The sequence below is a fragment of the Pan troglodytes genome, chromosome 3 (assembly GCF_028858775.2).
Source record: "Pan troglodytes isolate AG18354 chromosome 3, NHGRI_mPanTro3-v2.0_pri, whole genome shotgun sequence".
Lineage (NCBI taxonomy): Eukaryota > Metazoa > Chordata > Mammalia > Primates > Hominidae > Pan > Pan troglodytes.
The window spans coordinates 65,531,201-65,546,245 of record NC_072401.2 but is presented as its reverse complement, the minus strand read 5'-3'; the positions used below and the strand labels follow the sequence as shown (position 1 = coordinate 65,546,245).

The following is a 15,045-nucleotide window of genomic DNA, read 5'->3' as shown; positions in this document are numbered from 1 at the left end:
CACCAGGAGTACATAAGTATTCCCTTTTCTCTAGAACCTTGCCAGCATTTGCTAATTTTTGACTTTAATAGTAACCATTCTGACTATTAATGTGTGATGGTTTCTCATTGTGCATTTGATTAGCATTTCTCTAATGATTAGTAATGTTGAGTATTTTTTTCATTTTCTTGTTGGTTATATATATCTTTTCATGTCCTTTGTCCATTTTTAAATGTGGTTGTTTGTTTTTTTGCATGTTCAATTGTTTAAGTTCCTTATAGATCTTGGATATTAGACTTTGTCAGATGCATAGTTTACAAACACTTTCTTCCTTCCTTAGGTTGTCTGTTTACTCTGTTGGTAGTTTCTTTTGCCGTAAAGAACCTCTTTAATTTCCATAGGTCCCAGTTGTCATTTTTTTAGTACGTTGTAATTGCTTTGGGAGTCTTCATCATAAAATCTTTGCCAGTTCCTAGTTCCATGATTGTATTTCATAATTTTTCTTCCAGGGCTTTTACAGTTTTAGGTTTCACATTTGAGTCTTTACTCCATTGTGAGTTGATTTTTGTATATGGCGACAGGAAGGTGTCCAGTTTCAGTCTTCTGCATATGGTTAGCCAGTTATTCCAGCACTATTAAGTGAATAGGAAGCCCTTTCCCCATTGCTTGTTTTTGTTGACTGTGTTGAAGATCATCACACTATCTGATTTCAAACTGTACTACAAGGCTACAATAACCAAAACAGCTTACAAAACCAGACACATAAACTAATGGAACATGAGAGAGAACCCAGAAATAAAGCCACACAGCTTTATCTATTTTGTTTGAACTCTTATATTATAAAACAAACAAAAAAAATTTATCTTGAACTTTTTTGCTAATTAGTGTGTCATGCACATTTTCAGGTTTCTATGTAGGGAGATTGCCTTCATTCATTATATACCCAAACAGTAAAATCTAGGTTAAACTAAATTTAACTAAAATAAGTGAGAATGGAATGTCATATTTATTTTCTCTGTAATACCACACTGTAAATTTTATTACCACTGGATATATAAGTTTGCCTAACCTATGTGGCTGTAAGTACCTTTGAAAGGAACTACAGTACATTTATTAAGTTTTGATACATACATGGTCCTAAGATGAATGTTTAGATCCTCCTAAAACTAATATGTTGAAATTTTAACACCCAGATGATGGTATTGGGAGGTGGCACCTTTGTGAGGTTATTAGGGATTAGCACCCTTACAAAAGAGGCCTGAGAAAACTCCCAGACTACTTCAGCCATGTGAATACACAAGCAGAAGATGGCCATAAACTATGAACCAGGAAGCTGGCCCTGATTAGGTACTGAATCTGCTGGTGCCTTAATTCTGGATGTCTCAGCCTCTTGAACTATGAGAAATATTTTTTCTTTTTTTACCAACCAGAAGAAAAATACAGAACACTTCACGGATTTGTATGTCATTGCTATATAGCAGCCATGCTAATCTCTTTATTGTTCCAATGTGCTGCTGAATCTAGCACAGATTTATGTTGTTTATAAGCCACTTGGTATTTTATATTTTTGTCACAGTAGCTCAAACTGACTTAAACACAGGGTTGATATTCAGTAAAAATTAAGTTAGAAAAGAAATATGTGTGTGTGTGTGTGTGTGTGTATTTCTAATAGTTTCAAGTGTGTCCTAAAAAGTGTGTCCAATGACTTATATTTAATTTGAACTGTTTTATACTTATTCCCCAAACACTGTTTATAAACACATATATTAAAAAGTAATTATTTATCTTTAAAAATTTTATTACAATGTGTATATTTCATTAAACATTCCTTTATTTTATAGTAGTTTGATAAATTTAATGGATGTGAGAATTTTCATGTTATTATTAAATTTGTAAATTTGAATTTGTATCTATGTCCTAATTTATTCAAGGCTCTGTGCCATAGCCATTTCCTAGGGAAAATTTTCTTATGGAAGGTTGTATTTCTCAGGTGCCTCTAATGAGAAAACTCATATCATTAAATAATATAGTTTGGATGTTGTCCCTGCTCAAATCTCACGTGAAATGGAATCTCCAATACTGGAGATGTAGCCTGGTGGGAGGGAAATGAATCATGGGGTCAGATTTCTCGTGAATGATTTAATATCATTCTCTTGGTACTGTCCTCAAAAAAGTGAGTGAGTTCTCACAAGATCTGGTTGTTTAAAGGTGTGTCACATCTCTTCTCTCTGTCTCTTTGTTCTTATTTTCACCATATGATACACCTGCTCCCTCTTCACCTTCTGTCTAATTGTAAGATTCCTGAGGCCTCCCCATAAGCAGGTGCCATGCCACTATACTTCCTGTACGGCCCACAGAACTATGGGACAATTAAACCTCTTTCCTTTATAAATTACCCAGTCTCAGGTATTTTTTATAGCAATGTGAGAACAGCCTAATGCAGGGTGAAGTATTGCACACCTGAGAATCTGGAAGCAGCTTTGGAATTCACTAACAGGTAGAGGTTGGAAGAGTTTCGAGAGTTCAGAAGAAGAAAGGAAGATGAGGGAAAGTTTGAAACTTAAAGACTGATTAAATGATTGGGACCAAAATTTTGATAATGATACAGACAGTGAATTCTAGGCTGAAGATATCTCAGAAGAAAATGAGAAACTTACTGGGAACTGGATAAAAGGTCACTTTGCTATATCATAGCAGAGAGCATGGGTGCATTGTGCCCATGCTCTAGGGATCCCTGGAACTTTAAACTTGAGAATGATGCAAGCGTGTCTAGCCTGCCTTATTTTGTTGTTGTTGTTCTTGTTTTATTTTGTTGTTTTAGGCTTGAAGCAGCCTGTAGACATGGTTTTAGTTTCTGTCTTCAGTGATAAGCATAAAAGAGAGATAAAGAAGGGGCTTTACTGGCCCAACTAGACAAACAGAAACTCAGAACCCACGACTGTATTCTCTCCCTGGGACACCTCTGGTTGTGGAATAAATTTCTAAGCAGCAAAGTGTTCAAGATGCACACTGGCTACTTCTCATAGCCTAATTTCAGATGCAGTAGCAGAAGAATAACTTGAAGTTGGAACTTATATTTAAAAGAGAAGCAGAGCATAAATGTTTGCAAAAAAAATGTAGCCTGGCCACACGGCATAGAAAAAAAAAGAGTTTTTTGAGAAGGAATTCGATCAGGCTACTGAGCAACCACTTGCTAGAGAAATTTGTGTAACTAAGAAGAAGGCAAGTGCTGATAGCCAAGACAATGAGAAAAAGGCCTGGAAGGCATCTCAAATATCTAAGAGGCAGCCCCTCCCACCAGAAGCCCTGAGGCCTGGGAGAACAGAATGGTTTCCTGGGCCAGGTTTTGAGACCTGCTGCCTTGCCTAGACCCAGGACACTGCTTTTGCCTCCTGGCTGCTGGAGCTTCAACCCTGGTGCAAAGGGACTTATGTACAGCTTGGGATGCTGCTTCAGGGAGTGTAAGTGGTTTTAAGCCTGCCGGTGCACAAAGTGCCAAAGTTGAGGCTTGGGAACCATTGCCTAGATTTCAGCGGATATATGAAAAAGCCTGGGTGTCCAAGCAAAAACCTGATGCAGGGGTGGAACCATCATGGAGAACCTCTACTAGGGCAGTGGGAAGCCATCATGGAGAACCACTACTAGGGCCGTGCAGAGTGTGAAGTTGGAGTCTCCACGCAGAGTCCTCACTGGGGCACTGCCTCATGATGTTGTGAGAAAAGGGCCACTGTCCTCCAGATCCCAAGAATGATATATCCACCAGCTTATGTTTGCCTGGAAAAGTTGCTGGCACTCAATGCCAACCTACCAGCCTGTTAGAGCAGCCATAGGGACTGAACCCTGCAAAGTCACAGGAGTGGAGCTATCCAAGACTTTGGGAGCTCACTTTATCAAACCAGTGTGTCTTGGATGTGAGACATGATATCAAAGGAGATTATTCTGGAGCTTTAAGATTTAATGATTGTTCTACTAGGTTTTGGGCTTGCATGGACCCTGTAGCCACTTTCTTTTAGTGGGTTTCTCCTTTTTGGAATGGGAGTGTTTACTCAATGCTTGTACCTCCATTGTATCTTGGATGTAACTAACTTGTTTTTGATTTTACAGGCTCATAGGTGGAAAAGACTTGCTTTGTCTCAGAGAGACTTCAGACTTTGGACTTTTGAGGTAACACTAAAATGAGTTAAGACTTTGGGGGATTATTGGGAAGGCATGATGGTATTTTGAAATGTGAGAAGGGCATGAGATTTTGGAGGGACCAAGGGCAGAAAAAATATAGTTTGGGAATTTGTCCCTGCCCAAATCTCATGTATAAATGGAATCCCCAGTGTTGCCGGTGGGGCCTGGTGGGAAGTGATTGGATCATGGGGGAAGATTTCTCATGAATGGTTTAGTACCATTCTCTTGGCACTGTCCTCTTCATAGTGAGTGAGTTCTTGCAGGATCTGATTGTTTAAAAGTGTGTGCCATCTCCCCTTTCTTCCTCTTTTCTCCTGCTTTGGTCATGTGAAGTGCCTGCTCCCCCTTAGCATTCTGCAACAATTGGAAACTTCCTGAGGCCTCCCCAGAAGCAGATGCCACTAGGCTTCCTGTACAGCCTGCAGAACTGTGAGCCAATTAAACATCTTTTCTATATAAATTACCCAGTCTCAGATATTTCTTCATAGCAATGTGAGAATGGCCCAGTGCAACAAATATAAGGGAAAACATAATAAGTTTGCCCAGTGTCACAACCTGGATAAGTGTGTGAGGTGGCTGAGTGTCTTAAAGCCTAAGCAGATCCCAATACTATCTTGCCTCCCAAATGTGGCAGTCTTGAACAAGCTCACACAAGATTTCTTCTCCGTTTTATAGAACTGTCTTCAGGGTTTCTACTACACATTTTATCTTCCACGTAGTTGACAGATTTAATTTCCGAAAGGCAGATCTGAAAAAAAATGATTACCCTGTTCAAAGAAAAATAGTCCAAATGCCCTAGCAAGGCAATCAGGCCCTCTCTCATCAGCCCCAGCTATACCATTTTAATCTCAGTTTGCTCTGTTTTGAAGTATCACACCATGTACTTAATTACACCAACCCAGGAAGCTTGGCTTATTACTTTCCTGCCTCTTTTTTTCTTGGATATGCTAAACTTTCTTCCTGGGTTGCTCTTTCGACCTCAACCAGGCTAATGTTCTATACTATATACTTTTCAAGATCCTTTCAAGTGCCATCTTCAGCTAAACAATTCTTTGACTCTCATACTCATAACTAAATTTCTTTTACATAAAAGAATTATTTCCCTAGACTTCTCAGTATAATTTGTGTTAAACTTGTGTATGCTATTTATTATATTGTAATTTGTTTTAAATGTGTTATCTGTCTTTCCAATTAAATTCATGCATTTTAAGGTTAGCAAATACATTTCATTATAAGCTTCGTGTAATCTAAACTATTTGAATAACAAAGCAGGCATAGCTCTCTCAAATGTGTACGTCTCTCTTGATATAGTCACCACTTCACTGTTAGTTTCCGTAGACAGAAATGTTATTTAAGCTTTATGTATGTTTTTAAACCAGTGTTTCCAGTATTAATTGTATTCATTCAATCTTGATTTAATAGGAAATAGGTTTTCTCTTATTTGCACAATATGCTCCCCTTAATTTCATTCCTTTAATGGTTAGCATTTCTTTGTTTACCTCATCTTCTCAGATTTACCATTTTAAGTAGAAAATTTCCAAAGAAAACACAAGTTATTCACTTTCCATTGGTCTAAAAAATTTAAATCATTTTTGCTATTTTTTTATATGTACAAAACAAACATTTGAGAGTTACTTTTCCCTTGCCTACCAAGGGAAATACAAACTTTAGAATCAAATTCAAGAAAAGCCTGGATATGACCTATTCTTTTTTCTGAACCCAAGATAGTTTTATTGTAAAATAACATTTAGATGGCTTTCATATGTTTGAATCATGGCAGTGTTAAAAATATTTCCATGTCATCTAATTTGGTGCTTCTCAAACTATGTAGAGTAAAGTAATTTTTTTTAAACTTCTATTTTGTCATGGACTGATACATTTGTAAAATACAATGAAAATAAACTGTTAGAAAAAAATACTCATATATCGATTATAAGCCTCACTATTTTATGATTAAAATAGTAGGTTGGGCAAGCATAAAATATCTCTTTTAAACATCTATGATAGCTTACAAATGCCCACTCCTAACTATTGGATTATATACAGTAATAATAGATATTTGAATCATTACTGGGATGAGGAGTACATCTGCTTATAGGAGACCCTAAGTGGCACATAAAGGAGTTGTCATCTCTTTTGGACAATACAGAATGAATATGAACTATACAGATTGTGACGGAACACACTCCAAGCAAGGGAATCAAATTTTCCTGAAACTCAAGAAATAAAAATTACAAAATGTGTATTGAGCCTGATAAGTAGTATAGAATGTTGACACATGTAGTAATAGAAAAGAGCTAGAAAGTAATCTCAGGAATGTGAATTGGGGTACATAAGAGATGTATAAAGTTGAAAAATGAAGGGTAAGTCTGTTGAAAGATCTGCTACCTACAAAAACAATGCCTTCCAGTGAACTCACGTGTCTTATCTCCCAATCTCCCATTGTTTATAATCCCCCATCCCAGATTAGAGTTCTCCCTAAATCACTCTGCCTAAAGTAGTCTAGTTAAACTCAATGAATATCACACCATTTAATATAAGGGATACTTATTGCATTTCTCTGTGCTTCTTAGCCATATTTGACACCACTAATCTTGTCCTTTTTACTTAAATTATCTTGGTGAGGTTTCTGTGATGTAACATTCCCCGTGTTCCTATCTCTCTGGTACATTCTCCTTGTTTTCCCTTGTCATCTTCTCTTTATTTAAAACACATGCTGAAGTTTCTCAGGCCTCTGTAACTGGTTCTTTTCTCTTCCTACTCATTACATTGTTCTTTACAAATGTATCTTCTCTAATCCAACTGCTACAAAGATCACCTATACATTTTAAATTTCCAAATCAACATATTTAACCATGACCACTCCCCTGAGTTCTTCACAGCCAAAGGTCTAATGGTTAACTATACATGGATATCGCACAGGAATCTCCAACTTAAAATGAAAAAAAAAATAGGATGATTTCTAACTGCCTGTCTACTTGTCTGCACTCAAAATAAGAAAGCAAGCTAGCAAGCAAGCAAGCAAACAAACAAACAATATTCTTCCCCCCCTGAGCACACACACACACACACACACACACACATAGACTTAGTAAATTATTTTAGCCTCAGGCATATCTCCCTGTTATATTCTTCTTATAAACTATCTAGGACACACATAAATATAGCTTCTCCAGGAAAGCCTTCCTGTTCCATAAAAAATGAATAAAAGTCAGAGATACCAGACCATGCCTAAGGAAAAAGAAATCACACTCTCAGATTTATGCTAATATAGAAGACTTTCTGAATTCAACTCCCATATGCTTTTGATTAATTCTTATATCATGAAACACCATAAGAAATAGGAAAAAGAAGACTGAGGGGGCATGGGGAGGAAGAAAAGGGGGGCAGGAATATGAGGAAGAGGCAGAAGAGTAGATGGAGCAAAAGAGAAGGAAAAATGAAGAGAAAGACAAAAAAAAAAGATACTGTCATTTGCATGTACACGAAATTCTGAAAACTGCCATGTGGCCATTCTAAGGCAGATACTATTCCCATTTTACAGATGAACAAACTAAAGCATAAGTATGCTAAGTATCATGTACAAGGTAAAGTATTAAAATGGCAATGTCAAAAATTAAGAATTGTCAAAATTTCTAAGGTTACAAAGGTATAATTTGTATGCACTCTTACTATCCTGTAATTATTTCTACTGTTTTCTGAGGACAATTGTTATTTTTACTATTAGAAGAATTAGAGAATTATTGAATGCTTTATTTTATTCATTAGAAATATTTAAAAAGCTTTTGAGAGTTTTACCCAAAAAAAAAAAACAAAACAATAGGAGAAAGAGAGCTCTTGAGGTCAGGTTACTTGGAGAAAAGATTGAAGAAAATAGAATGAGATGATATTGGAAACATTTACCATTTATCAACTCAGGCTCTTAGAGTTCTTGCATGCTCTTCAATCATTGACTTATCAGTAGATAAGCTTCTGACATTTTACAAGAAAGAAATGAGACAACAGCTGGCAGCAACTGGAAATGGTTCATTGTTATATTTTTAAAATTTATTTTTCCTACAATCTCTTATTTTTAATGTTCCAACAAATACTTGAAAATGGTATTTAACAATTATTTTAAATCTGCTCTCCATTTTGTTATCCATGATTAGTTATTTTAATCATTCATGGGAACTAGCTAAATGAGCTAAATAAATATTCCCATCTGCTTTATGAAAATCTTATTAAAATTGTCATCAGAACATGACTGTCTATTAATGAATTATACACTAACACAAAGTTAAATTATATGTATTTGTTTTCAGGATAAGCTGGGGAGAATTTGAGCAGTAGGTAAAAGGGTTTGAGAGAATGTCTTTTTATGTGAATGTATGAACAAATATTCTAACAATAATTTGATTTGATGTAGAAAATCATAAACTTTATTTTCAAATATTATACTCCTCCATCTCAAAACTATCACTACTGAACATGAATGCTGTGTCAAATTCACATGTTTCTTGAACCAGAGTGCACTTATTCAACACATATTGTTTAAACACTTTCTTTGTGTTAAACATTGCTATTAATGCTGAAGATACAAGTGTGTAAAACAAACAATCTGATATTTTTGTGCTTATATACTAAGGGTAGGCCAAATAATGAACTAAAGAAAGAAAAATAAATAGTAGTTTAGTTGGCAATAAGTCTAGTAAAGAAATAAAACAAGGAAGCATAATAAAAAATGTTGGCTAGCTTTGCTCTCTTAGTAGTCAGGAAAAGCCTCCAGGAAATGTTAACAGTTAAGATCTAAAGAAAAGCATTGACTAGTTTTGAGGAGCAAATGATATTATCTGCCAGGATTTAACAGGCTAGTTCTTGTTGTTAGTAGAGGATATATTGAAAGTGATAAAGACACAAGTAGGAGGAAGATTCAGGAGTGCTAGAAGTAGAAGGGTTGATATATTTTGAAGCTATTGCCAAGAAGATGGATTGTATGTGAGGTGTGAGATTAAAAGACAAGTCATGATTTCTCCAAGTGTTTGGCCTGAGCTATTTGAAGGATGTAGTTGCCACTTATTGGCTTAAGTAGCTCTGTGGAAGATGTTTGGGAGAAGACCAAGTGGTCAGTTTTAGAGATATTAAGTTTGATATGCCTGGTAAACATCCAGATAGCTCAATAGATTAAATCGATATATAGATTTGTAGATTTACAGTCCAAGGAAAATAATAGGTTACAGTATATATTTATGAGACATCATTAGGAAGTTTTTTTTAAATTATGGAACTCAATAAAGTAAATTATTGTAGAGGAGGAGAAGTTGTGATGACTCAGTTCTTGAAAGTCCATTCCTAATAAGTCAGTTGAAGAATCAGCAATAAGGAAAGGGAAAAGCCAATGAAGTTGGTTAAAAAAGTGTATATTCTCCTGGAACTCAAATAACAAATGCTAGTTAAGGAGGAGGCGATTAACAGTGGGAAATGTTGTTGATATACCCAGTAAGATAAGACGTGAGAATACGCCTCTGCATTTAGCAAAGTATTTGCCGTGCCTCACTGGTGACCTCAGTAAGTTCAGATTCTGAGAACTGATGGAAGTGAGTGCCCAAATGAATTGGGACTAGGATACAGTGAGAAGAGGCAAATGAAAGCTGACAATATGAATACCTAAGGAAAGTAATGAGAGAAATGGGCAAAAACTAGAGACGACAGCAGAGGCAAGAGAAAGCTTTTTTATTTGTTAGGCACGTGTGTGTGTGTGTGTGTGTGTGTGTATGTGTGTAATTAAGTTAAAGAACATAATAAATATATTTTCTTTCATCCTAGGACTTTTTTCAAAATTTTTATCTCATGAATATTTTGAGTCTATACTTTGTCCATTTTAAAGTTTGAGTAATAGACATAAAACAAAGTTTCTGTTAGAACATACATTACTAAGATAATACATCTCATTTAAGATATTTGATAAATATTATATCTATCCTAAGCATTATAACAAGTCATGTCAAAGAATAATTAAATATTAAGAAGTCAAATTTAAATTCTTAGCAAGTTATCAAAAGGCTCAGAATTTGTTATTGTTATATTTTATGTACATTACTTTCTCTCTCCAAATGATTATTAAAAATAAAATGATAATAATAATTCTGTCCATATTATGGTCAAAGCGCTATTCTAAGCATGTAACATATATTATCCCTACTCTACTAGAAGTTTCCAAAGTAACATTTATTAACTTTATTGATACGATTTTATTAACCCATATTCTAAATAAGGGTCTTGGGGATGAGCAATTCAGTGACTTTCTTAATCCTTGATAGACACAAATGATGTAACAGGGATTGAGTCCAGATATGCTTAATTCCAAAGTACATGGTATGTAAATTGTACCACTTTACAGCATAGTAAGTATTGAAAGACGGGCACTAAGTTATAAGCAACATTTCTTTTGTACACTGGGTAGAGCCAGGTACAATGAAGGGCACTTAATATGATCTTACTACAAAGTTGTTAATTTGTCTAAGAAAAATAACATCAGGAATAATAATAATAAAAAATAAATCAGTCTTTTTTATGTTTACAAATTCAAAATGTTAGAAATTACTAAGCAAAAAAAAATTAATCTAGAAGACTTTTTTCTCTGAAGTGTCTCACCACTATTATGAAACAGTTTATCAATTTACAAACTAAAACAAGACACAGCAAGATCCACTTCTACGCAGACATCAAAGATTTGAATGCAGTAAATTGCACATTATATAGGGCTGATTGTGCAATAAAGGATTATGAGCTATCCAGTGTTAATCCTCTATTTAGCCTGCTAAGTTTCTATAAAGATCTGCCACTTGAGATGCAAATGTCAGGACTCTCATAGTTCAAACATGAGACTCCCATGCAAAATTGCAAAATTCTTATCTCTGAATAATGAATATTTAAATTTCATTTCTTCTAAATGTTTAATTTTTTCACAATTTAATTAACACGTAAAAATATAAAAATCCCTGTCTTACCTTCAAATAAAATATGAATAAGAAAAAATTTAAATGTGTAAGGCAAATAATTAGGAACTCATTGGCGTGTGTGTGTGTGTGTGTGTGTGTAATTAAGTAAAAGAACATTTAAACATCATGAGTTTTTCATTATTTTAAGGTGGATTGCCTGTCAGGGTCTATACACATGTCAGAAAGGACACAATAACCAGTGTCATTTTAGAATCGTAGTCTTTGGAAATCCTTGACTTATTTGATTTTCATTCCATTTGTTGCACTGTGTCCTTGAATTTAACTGTGTTTTTTCTTGTAAGATTTGTGTTTTTCATAGTGGAATATTATAAACATTAGCAACTTCTGAAGAGTAATTTTATTTTTTTATTTTTCTTATGATATTTAAATATAAAATATTTGTGTAATATATTTAAATATTAAATATTTTGTATGATATTTAAAAATCTCAAAACTTCACCTTGATACTAAAATAAAAGTAAATTATTGAAGTCCTGAAATAAATATATCAAAATTCTATTTTGTATGATATATACTCATCGCTTATATATGGCCTCAGTAGAACTACAGAAAAAGCATATGATTTAAAACTGTACAGAAATGGTTTTAGATCTTTTAAGTTCAATTCATGACCTGTGTGCACTAATAAAAGGTCTTAATCTTTCTTTTCCATCTATGAATTAAAGTTAATATAACTCAATTTATAAACTGCTCATAGTGTTATAATTACTGAATAAGAAATTATATATTATGTACTTGGCAATTATTAAAGAAAGGACTAAACAGCTTCTTTTTTCCTTTTTTCTAAAGACCTAGCTAGAACATGGAAAAACGGAATGATTGATTGCATTTTATTTTTAGAACACAGCAACAAAAACGTATTCAATATTTTTGTAAAACAAGATCAAGCTCTATTTTATTACCTGTACAAATATGCCTTTCTCATATTAAGTTAATAGTACTTTTCAAATTTATTAAAAACTGAAAATGCTTGGAATATTATTTATGCATATATTTATCTAAAATATAAACATATATTTATAATTTAGTTTTCTAACCTAAGAAGAGTATATTTTCTCATTCCTTAGTGCAACACCTGTGAATATGGATTTGGATGAGTAACATTTCAAAACATTATTTTCATGAACTTAAATAGTGTTTTTGAAGCAAGTAAACTTTCATAAAAAGTGAGGTAGTCACTTTTTAAGAAAAATAATAAAATCAATTCAAAATAATGCTTAAATGATTAAATTTTTTCAGACATATTACATGTTACTTCTAACAACTACTGTGGCTTTTGCTTACTATTTTCTATAGAAACTAATCAAACTCTATGATAATTTGTATATATAATGAAGTACACGAAGACAAAAACCTGGAGACATTTTACATGTAGGAAAATAGGTTGAGCATTTGTAATTTTACCTGTGGACAATGGTCAATGACAGCATAAAATTCACAGACCAATGACAGAACCTCATTATTATCTACCATTTAATTAATTTAAATTGAGTATGAGAGATGCATTGAACATCTTCTATTAAAACAATGCATGAAGTATGAATCCTGTTCACCACAAAATTAAGGTAAAAGTCAGAAATGTATTTCAGAACAGTCGTGTTAGAATTTAATCAAGCAATCAATAATATTTGGGGCAGAGAAGAAACACTTAAACAAACAAACAAATAAATAAATAAATAAACTCACCTTATCCAGAATACATATCTGTTTCCTTGTTTGAGCATCAAGTATTTCAATCTCAAAGTGAGTCGTTTTTGAATGTTTGACTGCTGGAGTTGGTCTCAGAGGGCCCGCTGAGAGTACAAGTTTTGACAAAAAGTGAAAATTTCTCATATCATCCTTCAGTATGAACCGTGTAGCTCTTTGGGAAAGTAATGCTCTCTTGCGTTCCGAAGCGAGGGACTTGTGCCTTTTGAACATTGTGTGAACTAAGAGGAGGGTCTGTCATGTCAAAAGTAGAAAATTGTAAGTGCGTTCCTTTTGCATCAGTTAAATACTGCTGGAGAACCTTTGAAAGGTCAAATGGTATGCCATTCCAAGAGTTCAGTTTTATTTAGCAGGCTTGAAAACAGTGACTGATCTTATTTCTATATATAACACGCTATTGTGATTTGCTGTGTAGAGTATTACTTTACCAGCAATTGAATGATTTCTTGCTTTCTCCTTTTATCTCTGCTTTGTAATATGACTACTCTTATCTGAAATTCCAAAGCAAGAATAGACAGAACATTTTCATTATCTCTGAGTTCTGGATGCACTAATCTTCAAACACACACACACATTTGCATTGAGATGTATTTAACATTAGCAAAGTGCTATCTTAAAGTTAAATTTTTAAAAGTCCTAGTACATTACTATGTAACATTAAAAAAATCCTGTCTAAGGTAAAGAGAAGTGGCATATATATGTTTATATATGTTTTATATATAAATATATGTGCATGTGCATGTAAAGCATTCTAAAGTGAAAAATTTATTTTTGTCAGTACTAATTACAAATCCCAACGAACTTAAAATAACTGTTACACAATATAAAATGATGAATTCTTCACTTCATATAAACATTGAAAAGATAGCAAACTATGAGATTAGAATTTGATAGAGAACAATTTTGTAACCTGGGGAAAAAGAAGTAAACATTATTTTAACATTGTATATCTTTGGAAATCTGTTGAACTGATATACAAAATCTGTAGTCAGCATCACATTTTCCACAACACTATGTTATGGAAAATACAGATAGCCTCAGAATGAAAAATGAAATCTGAAAAACATCCTGGCAAAAGAGCTTTTAGAAAAACTCCTAGTCCTCTGAGATATGTAAATCTGATGAAGAAACAACTGAAAAAAAAATCCAAAACATATTATCACTGATTCAAAATGATATTAAAAGAAAATATTCTGGAATGTGATTTTCAGTGAAAACATACAAATAAAATGACTCAAAATATATAGGGGAGGAAACCTGTTATCTACCTGAGGCTAATCTTTACTTTTATAAACAACTAAAATAATGTATTCATTTTTAATTTTATTATACATTATGCCCTAGAGATTCACTTTACACTCTTCAGTTATTATGGTGACATTTAATATTTTATATTACATTACATTCAATATTTTATATTTTCAAAAATATAAATGATAGGGATATGTGTCTTTTTACACGTATGTGTGGGCACACATTATGCAACTTTATCATCTGGTTGTTCAGCACTTCAAACTTGGGATCATCTTTAACTTCTCCATTTCTCCCACACCTCACATCTAATCCATCAGAGATCCACTACACAATCTGTTCACAGTTACAATCCAAGCATGAATCTCACCTGTATTGCATATCCAAACTGCTCTTCCTACCCCAACACTAGTCAATCAATAGTCTATTTTTAACACAGTAGGTGGAGTGACCTGGCTCTATATTAAGTGGGTAACTTAATCTGCTCAACACACTGCAGGGGCTTTCTATTTTATGTTAAAAAAAAAAAAAAGCCAAAGATCTTTGCAAAGGTTTGCAAAGTTCTGCATCACCCAGCACCCTATGCCATCTCTCTGACCATATCCCCTAACCTATTTACAGCATTTAGAACAGTTTCTAATATGGACTGGTGATCCATAAACAGTATTAAATAAATTAATTAATGACCAAAAAGTATAATCTGAATGTGTAACAGAATGATATTGTGCTAAGTTATTGCATTATATTGAAATGACCTAAACACTATTCATATAATGTTTTTCCAGATGTTTTTTTTTTTTTTTATTTAAAAAAAGGAATAGTTGGCTGGGTGCAGTGGGTCACGCCTGTAATCCCAGCCCTTTGGGAGGCCGAGGTGGGCACATCACAAGTCAGGAGTTTGAGACCAACCTGGCCAACATAGTGAAACCCC

General features: G+C 33.8%; 1 protein-coding gene across 7 annotated transcripts in view; it reads right to left on the bottom strand.

Annotated features, from left to right (window-relative positions):
* Window positions 1-13,262, bottom strand: part of TECRL (trans-2,3-enoyl-CoA reductase like) — a 136,187-nt gene extending 122,925 nt beyond the window's left edge. Inside the window, exon 1 of one of the 7 annotated variants that reach the window (XM_016951639.3) lies at window positions 12,843-13,262. In XM_016951639.3, the coding sequence (XP_016807128.1) occupies window positions 12,843-13,076 (234 nt within the window). In that variant the 5' untranslated portion in view covers window positions 13,077-13,262. The remainder of the gene's footprint in view (window positions 1-12,842) is intronic. The other 6 variants (XM_016951640.3, XM_016951638.2, XM_016951637.2 and 3 more) reach the window with 6 other exon arrangements.
* Between the last annotated feature and the right edge of the window lie 1,783 nt (window positions 13,263-15,045).